The sequence below is a fragment of the Halichoerus grypus genome, chromosome 11 (assembly GCF_964656455.1).
Source record: "Halichoerus grypus chromosome 11, mHalGry1.hap1.1, whole genome shotgun sequence".
NCBI classification, from domain to species: domain Eukaryota; kingdom Metazoa; phylum Chordata; class Mammalia; order Carnivora; family Phocidae; genus Halichoerus; species Halichoerus grypus.
The window spans coordinates 98,237,638-98,252,971 of record NC_135722.1 but is presented as its reverse complement, the minus strand read 5'-3'; the positions used below and the strand labels follow the sequence as shown (position 1 = coordinate 98,252,971).

Here is a 15,334-nt window from a genome sequence, read left to right as displayed (position 1 = left end):
GGAAGTGCTTGTTGGCCCCTTCAGGGCAACACCCCGGCGTCCCTGGAAGCGGGGAGCCGGGGTGGTGCTGGGGAAGCCGCGCAGAGCCGGGAGCGGTGGCCCAGTGCTTCCCGGGGCGGGGGACAGGTGAGGACCTCCTCCAGGGAGGGGTCGGGTGGCGGGGGAAGGAGGGAAGCGGGAGCGTTGGGACACACTCGTGTGTCCGCGAGCGGGAGGAGCACGATTGTGGGCGGGAACTGGAGGGAGAGGTTGGGAAGGAGCGGCCGGACTAGGGTGCATCCATCCTGAATCTTTCCGAGTGGCGGAAGGGGCGCTGGGCTGGGCTGGGCTGGGCTGGGGTGCCGGCGGGGAGCGAGCGGCGCCCCCGAGCGCCAGTGACAGCGTGTGAGCTTGCTGGGGCGCCCGTTTACTTGTCCTGTCCGTGGTTGGAGTGTGAGGCCCGGCCTCCGAACCTCGCTCGAATACCCCTCTCGTGGGGAGGCTTCCCCCGTGCCCGAATCCAGGGCTAGCCCGACCTTCTGCGGTCTTTGGGTCAGCTGGGGAAGTCAGGGAGTTTTGGAGGTTTGTTTTTCCCTTCCTTTCCTTGTACTGATTTAAAAAATCCACCTCCTCCACCTCGAATGGCAGCCTTCACTTGGCTTCCATGACTCCTCGCTCCCGGGTCTCCTAACTCTTTGCAGGCCTGTGTTTTCTGCTCACCATAGGCCGCAACTGGGTGATTTCCCCCGCAAGTTCAGTGACCGTCTGTTTAACTACGGTGAGCTCGTCACACCCCTTTCCTGAGCTCAGACCTGCTTACTGATCATCTCCAGCTGCATGCCTCCCCCACCATCCTAGCCCCCCAGATCTGTGCCTCTTCTTGTAGTTCCTGTGTCAGTAAAGGACCTCACCGTTCACTCAGCCAGGTCTGCACCTGGAATTCATTCATAAGATATACGCAGCAAACATTTGCTGGGCATTTCTTATATTCTAGGGAGTGTGCTAGGTGGGGCTATTGGGCAAGGCATAGAAGCCAACAGATAATCCCGTGCTGGTCTAAGTGCCCTGATTTCCCTCCTCCCTGTTCTTCACTTGCTGCAGACTTCAAGTCCTGTTATTCTGCCTCCTAATACCCTAAGCATCTGGTCTTTCCTTTCTTTCTCACAGCCACCGGCTTAGTTCATAATTTCTTGCCTGTGCTTTCAGGAAAGCTTCCTAAGTGGTCGCTCTGCTTCTTCTGTCCTTGCCCTCCTGAAATTAATTAGTTCTTAGACAGCTGTCAGAATATCTTGCTAAACTGCAGATCTGATCATGCCAGTCTCCTTTGTGAAATCCTGTGCTGGCTCCTCATCACACACAGGATACAACCTAAATCCTCCCAAGCCCTTTATAGTGTGCTCCTGGCCTTCCACGGTAGATCTCTCTCCTGCCGCTTCTCCCATTGCCCCTTGCGTTCTGGTCGGGTCAGAGTGCTTAAGACCTCAGGCTTTGGGGTCAGAGAGACGTGGGGGCAGCATGCATGTTATGCTGTGCCCTTTGCTATCTGTGAAGCCTTGGGCAAGTTGTTCTTTTTTATTTAACCTTGCTGAGCCTCACTTTCCTTATTTGAAAAACGAGGAGAATATTTTCTACCTCTTGGAGAGGACGAGGTGAGATGATGTATATATAGCATTAGTACGGTTCTTGGAACATAGGAAGTGTTCAGTGAATATAAACTTTTGTTGTCATAATGAATTCTCTGCACCCACAGTGTTCTTCCTGCCTCTTTGCCTTTGTGCATGCTGTTTCTTCTGCCTTCTATTCCCTTATCCTGGTGAGCTCCTGCTTATTCTTGAAGAGCCCTCTCATTGGTCCTTTACTCTGATGCTTTCCCTGATCTTTCAAAATAAGGTTAGTCATCCCTACCTTGGTTTCCTGTTGTACCTCCTGTTACTTAAGGTGCTTCACACATTTTACAACCATGTCTTTATGTGTTTGGCTTCTTAGCGAGGCTCAGCTAGAGTTCAGGACCTTGTGCAATCAGGCTTGTAGCCCTAACAGCACAGTGCCAGCCCATGGTAGGTGTTCAATAAGTGGTCATTGAACGTTGGAAAGGCCTTCACTTACATTCCCTGGTACTCGATCTGTCCCCTGGAACAAGGTAGAATAGGGCTTTCAAATATGTAAATAGTTACAGTAATAACAACAACTCACATTTATTGAGAGCTTACTATGTTTTAAGTATTTTACATGTATTGAATAATTTATTTTCATTATTATTTTTTTAAAGATTTTTTAATTTATTTGATAGAGAGAGACACAGCGAGAGAGGGAACACAAGCAGGGGGAGTGGGAGAGGGAGAAGCAGGCTTCCCGCCAAGCAGGGAGCCCGATGTGGGGCTCGATCCCAGGACCCTGGGATCATGACCTGAGGCGAAGGCAGATGCTTAACGACTGAGCCACCCAGGCACCCCTTATTTTTATTTTTTTAAAGATTTATTTTTTCTAGAGAGAGAGCCGGTGCAAGAGTGAGTGTGAGTGGGGGAGGGGCAGAGGGAGAGAGAAAATCTCAAGCAGACTCCCAGCTGAGTGTGGAGCCAGACATGGGGCTCGATCTCATGACCCTGAGATCTTGACCTGAGCCGAAATCAAGAGTCAGAGGCCTAACTGATTGAGCCACCCAGGTGTCCCCCATGTATGGAATAATTTGATTCTCACAACCCTTTGGGATAGACCTTGTTATCTCCATTTTACAGATGAGAAAACTGAGACAGCTTGCCCTGCTGGTAAGTGGCAGAGCTGGGATTCAGAGCCAAGAATGTTCCCAGACCCATGCTCAGTTACCACTACATAATCACCTCTCATGTCTCCCGCCTTCTCCCCAGTGCCTTCTTCAGTAAGTCTTTTCTCTGCTGCACTTTCTCTGTAACTGTTCCAGCAGAGTGGAAGAAATCCAGACACAGGGAACTCTCATTATGCATATGTGTGTGTAAGTATGCTCTGTTCGCTTGCAGGTGTTTTTATTCCTCATCGCATCTCTAGTGCCAGCAAGAAGTAAACTTAGTAGGTGCTCAGTAAATATTCTCGAATGAATAAATGATCTCTAGTAGCCATTAAAGGCATAGGATTTCTCTTCCCGCCACCTTCCTCATCCTACAGTTCCTGTCCTTTTGGTCCTGCCCTTACCCACATCCTTTCTTAAGGCAGATAAGGCAAAGAAAGGAGGTAGAATATAGCCCACCCACATCTTAATTTTTTTCTGATGGAAGATTTGTTTGATATTGGAATGATCCATGAATTTAGATTTTCCTGGTTTTTCCTGACCTTTAAATATAGCTAAATAGGTATTCTGCCACAAAGAGATTTACTTGCCCCATGCTTTCCCGAGATGGATATGTCTAGGGATATGTGACATCTCTCAAATGTGGGATTTCTCAAATGATCTGAGATGGCTGATACAGTGCCTTGTAATAGATCACTGCCCTGTTGGATTGAATGATGGCTAGCCTGATGTCCCCAGAGATCCTTTCCCTTTCCCTCTCCTCCCTAACTCAGAGAATTCAAGATTCCGGTGGCTCCTTAAGCCACATCATCCACCCTGGTTTCTGGTACCTTTCTGCCCTGCTTTTCCGGAGTCGGTGACCCCAGTTCTCTCTGACTGTGTGTGGAGGGAACGTTACTTCCGCAGGGTGTTACGGGTTCCTCGGGTAGGAAGCAGATCTCCACTTGGGTTGATGTACTGCAGAGGAGAATGCTTCTTCCATTAGCCTGTCTTCCTGAGGCACGAAGTGAGTGCTTGGAGGTGTCACAGTGGGAATGAGAGGGGGGCAGAGCCTGACTCCCTTGGCTGCAGTGGGCTGACACAGGCAGCCATCTCTCATGAGTCCTGAGGCAAGATACCTTCCTTGCTCATCTGTCAGCTGTCAGGGTGCGGAGAGGACCATAGTAATGGTCCCTCCTATATCCTGTGCTGTTTATCAGGGGTCCCTCTCTAGGGGTCTGGGGACAGATTCAGAGCCACCAGATCGGGCCATGAGCGCTCATTAGAGGATGCATCCTGACCTTTTGGATGACGGGGTCTTTCTGCTCCCTTCCCCGGCTATAAGAGGGCTGTGCTGTGTTCGCTGCTCCCGGGGGAACAGTGTCAGCTTCTGAAGAGGTCAGGCCCTGCTTCTCTAGGTTCCTGTCGGTCACATCAGGGTGGCGACAGCACTCCCAGCTGCACCACAGCCACTTTACAGGGTGACTTGTCCTGCATCATCGGGAGCTTCAGTGTGGGAGCTGCCGTAGGGAAGAGTTGTGACCGGGGTCCTGAGGTAGTTATAGGAGGAGGGATTGGAAGGGAGGAGCAATTCTAGAACGGGGCCAGCTTGTCAGTTGAACAATTCGACGCTGTCCCATCCCTGGAGCTACAAACCTTGGTTTCCAATTGGAAACTTTCCACCCCCGTCCTCCTTCCTGGTCCTGTTAAACCTGCCATTGCGGCATCTGTCCCTTCTGCCTTCTCTCTGCTTCTGCCCTCGTTTAAGGCCTCGTCGTCTTTCCCCTGGATGGTGGCCTCCTCCGTGGTTTTCCCGACACCAGTCTCATTCCCCCGGTCCTGCCATGCCCCTCCTGCCAGCCTTCTCATCCTAGAAAAAGGCCACTCTGTGCCACTTTCTTTCACCAAAGCCCTCAGTGGCTCCCCTCTGCCACAGGGGAGAGGCGAGGCTCTTCCGCATGGTCTGCACGGCGCTCTGCCGCGACCTGGCTTTCCGCCCCAACCCCTGCTATGCCTGCTGGGGTCCAGCACTCCAGAACCGCTCGTCTGCACCCGACGCCCCCTTGCCTAGAACACCTCCACTTACACCACTCTTGACTGCCTTTGGTCCCCAGCCCCTTGAAAAAGCCTGCCTTCCTCCCTTCAGCGGGAATGTTCCTTCTCTCTCAGTACCTCCAGAGCAAGATGGTTTTATTCCCCTTCTGCCTTCCACTGTTGAAGATGTGTTTGCTACTTCCACTAGATCGTAAGCTCCCTGAGGGCATTGCTGAATGCAAATAGGGATGTGTGTTGAGACAGTGTGACTGCACTGGGATACATTGGTATATGGGGGGGGCGGTGTTGCTATTTCCTTTGGTGTTTCACTAGGGTTTTCTAGCAGGGGGTCCTATACTGTGAATTATTTCTCCTGTGTTGGGGGGGGTATGAAGTCAAACTCTTGAGAGGGCTGGGTTTCCAGATCTTTTGTGACCCACCGAGTATTCAGCAAGCCTTTGGGAGGTGTGTCTCAAGGAACTTTCCCAGGTGCAGAGCCTAGAAGGCCCGAGTTCTGAGCCGTTGCTCCCACCCTTCACTGTCCCTGGAGTTGGAAAATCCCCGGCTGAGTTGGCTTGCATGGTCTGGTCTGATCCAGGTGCTCCATGACGCAGCTCCAGTTTTTCCCCTTTTAAGCTGGGTCACTGATGTTCTCTTTGGGTGCAGGTCTTTGGGACCTAGGTGTTCGAGCCCAGACCAATCATGGCGGGAAGACCCATCCGCATAGGAGACCAGCTGGTTCTGGAGGAAGACTATGATGAGACCTACATCCCCAGTGAGCAAGGTAAGAGGTCTGGGGTGCCCTGTAATAGTTCTTCGAGCGCAGGAATTATCTCTGATTGAGCTTTGTCCTTCTTATACGAAGTACGCTATGCGTGCAGGGCCTCTCCGTATATTTGGTTAGATCAGGGGTTGGAATACTGTAGTCCATGGACCTAACCTGGCCTGTTGCCTTCTTGTAAATAAAGTTTTATTAGAAAATAGCCATGCTTATTTGCTTATGTATTGTCTGTGGCTGCTTTCATGGCACAAGGGCAGTGTTGAGTGGTTGTGACAGGAGCCCTGTCACCCACGAAGCCTAAAATATTTACTGTCTGGCCCTTTACAGAAAAAGTTTGCTGACTTTGGGCTGGATCAGGGATTAATTTAATTTAATTTTTAAATTTTTATTTATTTATTAGAGAGAGAACGAGCAGGGGGAGAGGAAGAAGCTGACTCCCCACTGAGCAAGTAGGCTGGTGTGGGGCTCTATCCCAGGACCCTGGGATCGCGACCTGAGCCAAAGGCAGATACTTGATCAACTGAGCCACGCAGGCGCCCTGATCAATGATTAATTTTTTCTTTTTTCTTTTTTTTTTTTAAGATTTTATTTATTTATTTGAGAGAGAGAGAATGAGAGAGAGCACATGAGGGGGGGGAGGGTCAGAGGGAGAAGCAGACTCCCTGCCGAGCAGGGAGCCCGATGTGGGACTCGATCCAGGGACTCCAGGATCATGACCTGAGCCGAAGGCAGTCGCTTAACCAACTGAGCCACCCAGGCGCCCGATCAATGATTAATTTTAAATGAAAATATAGGGGTGCCTGGTTGACTCAGTCGGTAGAGCATGCGACTCTTGATCTCGGGGTTGTGAGTTCGAGCCCTACATTGGGCGTAGAGATTACTTAAAAATAAAACCTTAAAATAAATAAATAAATGAATGAATGAGTAAATAAATGAATAAATAAATATTTTAAAAAAGAAGTCCATCTTAAAAAATAAATGAAAACATAATAGGGGATACCATGAAATACAGTGTGTCCTGAAGCCAAGGGGGACCCAATTTCTTGAGAAGAAAACTAAAGCAGTGTTTTGTTTTGTTTTTAACAGCAATAATAACAGAATTTACTGAGTGCTCCTCTGTGCCAGTCTCTGTGCTAAGAACTTTACATGTATTTCCTTTGCTTTTTTAAGGTTTTTTTTTTTTTTTTTTTACTTATTTAAGTGATCTCTATACCCCACGTGGGGCTTGAACTCACAACCCTGAGATCAGGAGTCACATGCTCTTCCAACTGAGCCAGCCAGGAGCCCTACATGTACTTCCTTTTCAACCCTCGCAGCTCCATCAGTTAGGTAATGTTATCATTCCCATTTTACAGATGAGGAAATGAGGCACAGGAAGGTGAACTAACTTCCCTTCAGGCACAGGTCTGCTGAGCGGTGCAGCCGGGACCCGCAGCCAGGTGTCCTCAGGAAAGGGCCCGCACGTTAGCCTTCCTATTTATGCTCCACCTTGCACCAGAGTGTTCTTACAGTGTAAAGCAGATCATATTAGGGCTCTGCTTTTAGTAATATTCTATTATATTTAGCATAGCCACTTGCCACAGGCCCTTTGCACCTGGTCTTCTGCCTGAGTGCTCTTTCCTCAGTGCTCTGCATGGCTAGCTCCTTTGTCTCCTACAGGTTTCAGTTGTGTTCCATTCTGAGAGGTTTCCCTTGACCCTTTCCAAAGGAGTGCCCCCTCCACCTTGACGTTCTCTATCTCATACCTCATTTACTTCCTTCATTACCTTTATCAGAAGATTTAATTCTTGGGGCGCCTGGGTGGCTCAGTCGTTAAGCGTCTGCCTTCGGCTCGGGTCATGATCCCAGGGTCCTGGGATCGAGCCCCGCATCGGGCTCCCTGCTCTGCAGGAAGCCTGCTTCTCCCTCTCCCACTCCCCCTGCTTGTGTTCCCTCTCTCGCTGTCTCTCTCTCTGTCAAATAAATAAATAAAATCTTTAAAAAAAAAAAAAAAAAGATTTAATTCTTTGTATATTTATCGGTTTACTTCTTTAATGGTAGTTTCTTCTCCTAGAATATAGACTCCATAAGGTCAGAGACCATTTCTCTTGTTCACAGCACATAGTAAGCACTCAAAAAATATTTGTGAGATCTGCGAATAAGTTAGTCTCTGGCAAGCCAAATTCCAGCTGGTCCTTTGAAAAAGTGCTTTTTCTTCCCTAGTCCCCAGGTGTGTCAACCTCCACATTCTCCCCTGAGATGACCCAAACTGGTGATGCCTTTCTGGCCTGGGCTATTGTCATCTGAAGCATCGATGTATTTATCTCATTATTCCTCGGGGGCTCTGGTGACGTATTCCAGTGGTTAGTTCATCTATCTTTTTCCCTGTAAGTAAGCTAGCTCTTAGCTCAGTACATACATCTCCCCTGTTCCTCCAGATCTCTGATGAAAGAGCTTTCTAAATGCTTTCCAAAGGAGTATAACGCAAGTCTCAGAGTCCATTAATACATAGCAAAATTGGAAAAGAAACAACTGCCTTCATGTCATGGGAGAGAGCGTTCAGAGTGGAGAACAAGGCTGCTCAAGTATCAGCCCACTTTCTCAGCGCAGATGTCCCCTGGCCCCATGCAGAAGTCACTGCTTTGTCTCTGCTCCCGTGGCACACAGTGCATATCTCCATTCATGGTTTAGACTCCGTCGTGTGTCAGTAAGGTCCTCAAGGGGCTTCCTCTTCTCTAGTGCAGTCCATGCTAGTTGATTGAGTGATGAGCACTTTTGCAGCAAGATTTTGGAAATCTTGGGAGAGCTTGTGTCCCAGTAAGGCTGCCCTCATTCAGGATGGTTCTGGCTGTGGCTGGTGGGCTTCTTCCCCAGGCCCCTGCCACACTGATGTCTTGGTCTTTTTTTTTTTTTTTTTTTTTTAATATTTTATTTATTTATTTGACAGAGTGAGACAGTGAGAGCGGGAACACAAGCAGGGGGAGTGGGAGAGGGAGAAGCAGGGAGCCCGATGCGGGGCTGGATCCCAGGACCCTGGGATCATGACCTGAGCTGAAGGCAGATGCTTAACGACTGAGCCACCCAGGCGCCCCTGATGTCTTGGTCTTATTGTTTTGCTTTTGTCATCCTTGGCTTCAGATTACATTCTTGGAGTATGGCGATAGCATGCTTTGATTCAGGTGTACCATTTGTAATTTAGGAAGACAAAATTATATATGTTTATTATTCATATTTAGAGACATAACACCTGCTCACTTAAGAAAATTTAGAAGGGGCGCCTGGGTGGCTCAGTCGTTAAGCGTCTGCCTTCGGCTCAGGTCATGATCCCAGGGTCCTGGGATCGAGCCCCACATCGGGATCCCTGCTCGTCAGGAAGCCTGCTTCTCCCTCTCGCATTCCCCCTGATTGTGTTCCCTCTCTCGCTGTGTCTCTCTCTGTCAAATATATAAATAAAATCTATAAAAAAAAAAAAAAAAAAAAAAAAAAAAAAAGAAAATTTAGAAAGTAAAGGTGAAGTAGAAAAAAGGTTGTCTAGGAAGAAACTCTGCTTTTCCTTTACTCTCACAGTCAAAATGCTGGCACCAGATGTGTGGGGATTTTCCTGACACCAGCTATAGGTCCTACAGTTCAGTTCAGTTCTGACACTGTCTGCCTGGAGAGAGCATCCGATCCCACAGGCTAAGGGCTCAGTCCCCCAAGACTGCCCTTACTTCAGATGTCCGTAGCAAGTCCCAGGCTGTCCCTGGTACTTCTTTTTTTTTTTAACAAGATTTTATTTATTTGACAGAGAGATAGTGAGAGTAGGAACACAAAGCAGGGGGAGTGGGAGAGGGAGAAGCAGGCTTTCCGCTGAGCGGGGAGCCTGATGCGGGGCTCGATCCCAGGACCCTGGGATCATGACCTGAGCTGAAGGCAGACGCTTAATGACTGAGCCACCCAGGCGCCCCTGTCCCTGGTACTTCTGACCAACAAGCTAGACACCAGAGTCCCATGCTCCCCTCCTTGGGTTAGATAATTTGCTAGAACAGGCCACAGAACTCAGGGAAACACTTAAAACTTCTATTTGCCAGTTTATTATATAATAAAGGATATCATAACAGATACAGATGAATAGCCAGGTGAAGAGATACTTAGGGTGACGTCTGAGAGGGTCCCAAGTGCAGGAGCTTCTGTCTCTGTGGACTCGAGATGCGATATCCCCCTGGCACGTGGTTGTGTTCACCAACCCAGAGGCTTTCTGAGCCCCATAGTTTAGAGATTTTTATGGAAGCTTCTTCATCAAGTCATAATTGATCATTAACTCCTTTTCCAGCCCCTCTCCCCACTCCAGAGGATGGGAGTGAGGCTGAAAGTTCCAAGCATCGTCTTCTATTTTTTTTAAGGTTGATATTTATTTATTTATTTATTTATTTATTTATTTATTTATTTATCACAAGCATACGAGCAGGGGGAGGGGCAGAGGGAGAAGTCGGTTCCCTGCTGAGCAGGGCTGACACAGGGCTCAATCCCAGGACCCCGTGGATCATGACCTGAGCCCAAGGCAGATGCTTAACTGACTGAGCCACCCAGGTGGGCTCCTCCCCCCTTTTTTCCAAGATTTTATTTTTAAGTAATTTCTACACCCAGAGTGGGGCTTGAACTCACAACCCCGAGATCAAGAGGTGCATGCTCTACCGGCTAAGCCAGCCAGGTGCCGCTATAAGTTCCAAGGTTTAATCATGGCTTGGTCTCTTTGGGGACCAGCCCCCATCCAGGAGCCCGCCCAGAGTCACCTCATTGGAAGAAAAGATGCTTCTGTTACTCAGGAAGTTCCAGGGGCTTTCGGAGCTCTGGTTCAGGAACTGGAGTCAAAGGCTAAATAGTAATAGGAACTGGGGGCAGAGACCAACATGTATATTTCTTATTATTGCACAAGGTTGATTGTGATTTTTTTTCTTGTTTCCATCCACATCCCCAACTTTCTTCCTTTCTCATCCTCCTGCCTCTTCTTGCAGAAATTCTTGAATTCGCCAGAGAGATTGGTATTGATCCCATCAAGGAACCGGAGCTGATGTGGCTGGCGCGGGAGGGCATTGTGGCCCCACTACCTGTGGAGTGGAAGCCCTGGTAAGTTGGCACGCATGCGGCCTGCTGGCTTCGCCTCTCACGGGCACAGGGAGCCTGGCACTGGAGGTCAGCTTTCATTTGCCACCTTTCGAAGCCTGTCCTGCATAGAGTTGGGGACAGCAGTTGGGGACAATGGGGGCCATTCCTCCGTTGCGCTGCCTGATGCTTTGGGTCTGAGCTTAGGCCGACTTGCTGGTCCAGGGTCCCAGGAGCTGCTGCCTTGGGTCAGGTCCCACAACACCAGCATCTGTTTTCGACACCCTGGGGAAGTGTCATTGTTATTCTTTGCAGACTGCTTCTGAGAGTGACAATATTGAGAGCCCCTCAGCATGTCCACGGTGGATCCTGGTGCTAAGAGGGATTGTAGTGGGGCCACACAGACTGGCAGGGATTCTGTCTCCCTTGGCAAACTGTCCCTGACTTTGAGTCATGGATTTGTTCATATTTTCAGTTTCGTTCTGAGTTCTCTGGATGGTGAGGAGTGGACTCACTCAGCTTGTCAGGAAACCAGGTTGATGGTGAGGAGGCTAACGGGGTCTTGGCAGCTGTTGCCAGCACATCCCCGCCTGAAGACCTCATCCTGTCCCACTCTCGGGGACGGTGATGCGTGTTCTCCGTTCTGCATGCCTGCTCTGTTCTCCTCCTTGTCACAGGCGCTCCGCGTGCCAGCTTGCCTCTTAAAGTGTGTGCTGAGTTTACTTCCTACTGCAGCTGGCCATTTGCCTGCCCTTGTCCCCAGCTAGTGCCCAGGTGTCTTCTGGGGTCTTCCCTTCTGCTGGTCTTGTACGGTTTTGTGAGCAAGGTGTAATTATTCTGTTCTTATCCATACCATTCGATGTGTTGGCCAAGCTTCAAAATGACTGCAACTGTGGCCTTATCATCCCTGCCGAAGAATCGTACGTAATCCTTTTAGCTTCTCCTCACGTGGCGGGCTCCCTGTTCTCTTGATCTTTTCAGCTGCGTTTCCTTGGATCTCCTCCAGTTTCATGACATCTTTCTTATTAGAAATCCGTCAGCACTGTGCACAGTATTCCCGGTGCTGAGGATGCACAGTTGTGTTTGTAGGATAAGTTCATAGGATAGTGGTTTCTGTTTTGTTTCCAGTATCTGCCCTGATACCCACATTTGCCTTATCTATTTTTTTCAAAGATTTATTTATTTATTTCAGAGAGAGCGAGGGAGAGTACATGTATGGGGAGGGGCAGAGGGAGAGAATCTTCAAGCAGACTCCATGCCCAGCACGGAGCCTGCTTTGGGGGCTCGATCCCACGACCCATGAGATCATGACCTGAGCCGAAACCAAGAGTCAGATGCTTACCTGACTGAGCCCCTCAGGCGCCCCGATGTTTGCCTCACCGATTAATTTCTATCTTCTCTGTCTTTGTTTTTAAGTTTATACATATGTGTGCTGTTTTGCTTTTGGATCCTTTTTTCTAATGAGAAACCACATGAGAAATATAATCAGTATAGTAATACCTTAATGTACACACACCTAATAAATAAATAGCTGCAGTGTTTGTAAAAAGTAAAGTGGTGGGTGGAAGGAAGGAAACCGTCATTGGTTATGGGCCAGCCATGTGCCATGCTTCGTGCTGGCCGCCTTCACGGTCCTGCTAGTGGTGGCCGGCGCTCCCTCAGCCTGTGAGGGAGCATGAACTCTTTCGCAATTTTTAAAATACCATAAGTCATTAAAATTTAATGGAACATGCCATCTTCTACCCTTTCAATTGCAAGAGTAACTACTGTTAATTGGTGAATTCCGTCCTGGCCTTGAAAACACACCCCACCCCACACACATGGTTTTGTTTGTTACACATAAGTATGTCCTACATACATTGTTGCTCTTCTCTGTCATTGTGTGGTTCACCTTAGCCTTTTAACAGCTACACACTTTTCCATATATAGATGTGCCATAATTTTTAAAAATCCCGATTTATTTAACCACTCTTATATTGAAGGGTGTTTAGATTTTTTTCCAAATTGACACTATGTGTGGGTCTACTTCTGGTTTCTCTGCTCTCTTCCACTGATCTGTTTGTCTACCTTAACACCAATACTGTAAGTACTGTCTTGATTACTGTAGTTTTACTATGTCTTGAAATCATTTACGGTAAATCCTCCAGCTTTGTTCTCCATTTTCAGAGTTGTATTGTAGGTCCTCTGCATTTCCATATGAATTTTAGAATCAGCTTGTCATTTTCTACCAAAAAAAAAAATCCTGTTAAGATTTTGATTGGAGGGGCGCCTGGGTGGCTCAGTCGTTAAGTGTCTGCCTTCGGCTCAGGTCATGATCCCAGGGTCCTGGGATCGAGCCCCGCATCGGGCTCCCTGCTCCGCGGGAAGCCTGCTTCTCCCTCTCCCGCTCCCCCTGCTTGTATTTCCTCTCTCGCTGTGTCTCTCTCTGTCAAATAAATAAATAAAAAAATCTTTAAAAAAAAAAAAAAAAAAAGATTTTGATTGGAATTGCACTGAATCTATAAATCAATTTAGGGAGAATTGACCTCTAAAATTATATGGAGTCTTTCAACCCCTGAGCAGGGTCTGTCTCCATTTATTTAGGTGGTTCTTTAAGAAATGTTTTATAGTTTTTAGTGTACATGTCTTGCCCATATTTTGTTAGATTTATTCCTAAGTAGTGCATATTTTTGATGTTTCTGTAAATGGTATATTTTAAAATTTCAGTTTCCTATTGCTTTTATATAGAAATAAAATTGGTTTTTGTATATTGATATTGTAGCTGGCAGCCTTGCTAAACTCACGTGTCAGTTCTTTTTTTTCTTTTAAGATTTATTTATTTATTTTATTTGAGAGAGAGAGTGCTCTTGGGTGCACAGGTGAGCTGGGGGAGTGGGGGGAGGGAGAGGGAGAAGGAAAGAACAGACTCCCCGGTGAGCATGGAGCCCAAAGCGGGGTGGGGGGTTTAATCCCATGACCCCAAGATCATGACCTGAGCCAAAATCAAGAGTCTGACGCTCAACCGACTGAGCCACCCAGGTGCCCCATGTATGTCATTTCTAATATTTTTGTAGATTACATAGGATTTCCTACATACGTGATCACGTCTTTTGTGAAAAAGACATTTTTACTTCTTCCTTTCCAATCTGGATGCCTTTTATTTTTATTTCTTTCCTTACTGCACTGACTAGAACCTCCAATAATAGAAGTGGTGACAATGGACATTTTTGCTTTGTTCCTGATCTTAAGGGATTGAATATGATGTTAGCTGTAGGTTTTTGTAAATGCCCTTTGTCAGGGTGAGGAAGTTCCCTTCTATTCCTGGCTTGCTGAGAGTCTAAATCAGAAAGGATATTGGATTTTACCAAATGTTTTTTCTGCATCTATTGATTGATAGGATCATGTGGGTTTTTTCTATTTCGGTCTTAATATGGTCAATGATATTGATTGATTTTCAAATGTTAAACTGACCTTACATTCCTGGGATAAAGTCCACCTGGTCATGATCATATATTATCAGATTTGATTTTCTAAAATTTTGTTAAGTATCTTTGTTCTAAAATAATAGTTTTTTTTTTTTTTTTTTTTAAAGAAAGATTTTATTTATTCATTTGAGAGAGAGACACAGAGAGAGAGAACATGAGCAGGGGGAGCGGCAGGCAGAGGGAGAAGCAGGCTCCCTGCCGAGCCAAGAGCCCGATGCGGGGCCTGATCCCAGGACCCCGGGATCATGACCTGAGCCAAAGGCAGATGCTCAACCATCTGAGCCACCCAGGCGCCCCCTAAAATAATAGTTTGAAGGGGATGAGGTAGGTAGAGTTTGGGTATTTTTTTTATTACCGATTACCAATTTTATTTATTCATTTTTTGTTACAAGTTGAGACCTCTTTTCTGGCTCAGAAAGTGATTCTGTTTATGTAAATGTTCTAGGTGTTCTCGATAAGAATGTATCTCATTTTCCAATATAGGGTTCTATAAATACCCATTATATCAAGCATGCTAGGTATGTTTATGTCTTCCTGTATCCCTAGGCACTTTTGTCTGGTCTCAATCTGAATAACAGTTTAGTTGAGTACAGAATTGTCTGTTGAATTTGACCAGCCCTTGGCCAATATTATGTACCATGATCTTCTGGTTTTCCTTAATAAGACCTATTTTCTTAGTCTCATTTGTTGTTCCTTTGTGGGTAGTAAATCTTTCCCCCCTCTGGTTGTTTTTATAATTTTATTTTTATCTTTGGAGTCCTGTAATGTCCCTGCAGTGTATCAGGTATGTATTTATTTTTATTTCCTCAGTTTAGGATTTGGGTGCTTTCTTTCTTTGAGGACTCCTGTCTCTCTTCATCCCCCTTTCCTCCCCTAATTTAATGATTCTTCAAATTCCCACAAGTTCTCTTATGTTCTTTTCAGTATGTCTGGTTTTTGTTTTGTTTTTTTTTTTTTTAGAGTTCTGTTCTTTCATTATGGATTCTACTCTTTTTATCCCTACAGTAATTTTAGATGTAGTTAATTTTAGTCTTCTTTTGATTATTCTGCTATGCCAAGTTTACTAATGCTTCTCTTCACTGGTGCTGATTCCCTTTTACCGTGAACTGTCTTCCCATGGGGCTCGTTAATTATTTATTGTGAGTTTTGTGAATCCATCTTCTATAGAGTTATTTTCTGTGTTTTATTCCTAGGTTGTTGAGTGGCTTTACGATAGCTTGTGCCAAGGATTTTTTCAGTGGGCGTTAGGACTAAATTTTTACATTAATTTTCCGA

General features: G+C 46.8%; 1 protein-coding gene across 26 annotated transcripts in view; it reads left to right on the top strand.

The window, feature by feature from the left end:
* CEP164 (centrosomal protein 164) overlaps positions 1-15,334 on the top strand; it is a 63,032-nt gene continuing 47,698 nt past the window's right edge. For all 26 annotated transcript variants that reach the window (XM_078058951.1, XM_078058952.1, XM_078058949.1 and 23 more), the window contains exons 1-3: positions 1-126; positions 5,420-5,537; positions 10,508-10,619. In XM_078058951.1, coding sequence (XP_077915077.1) covers positions 5,456-5,537; positions 10,508-10,619 — 194 coding nt within the window. In that variant the 5' untranslated portion in view covers positions 1-126; positions 5,420-5,455. The remainder of the gene's footprint in view (positions 127-5,419; positions 5,538-10,507; positions 10,620-15,334) is intronic.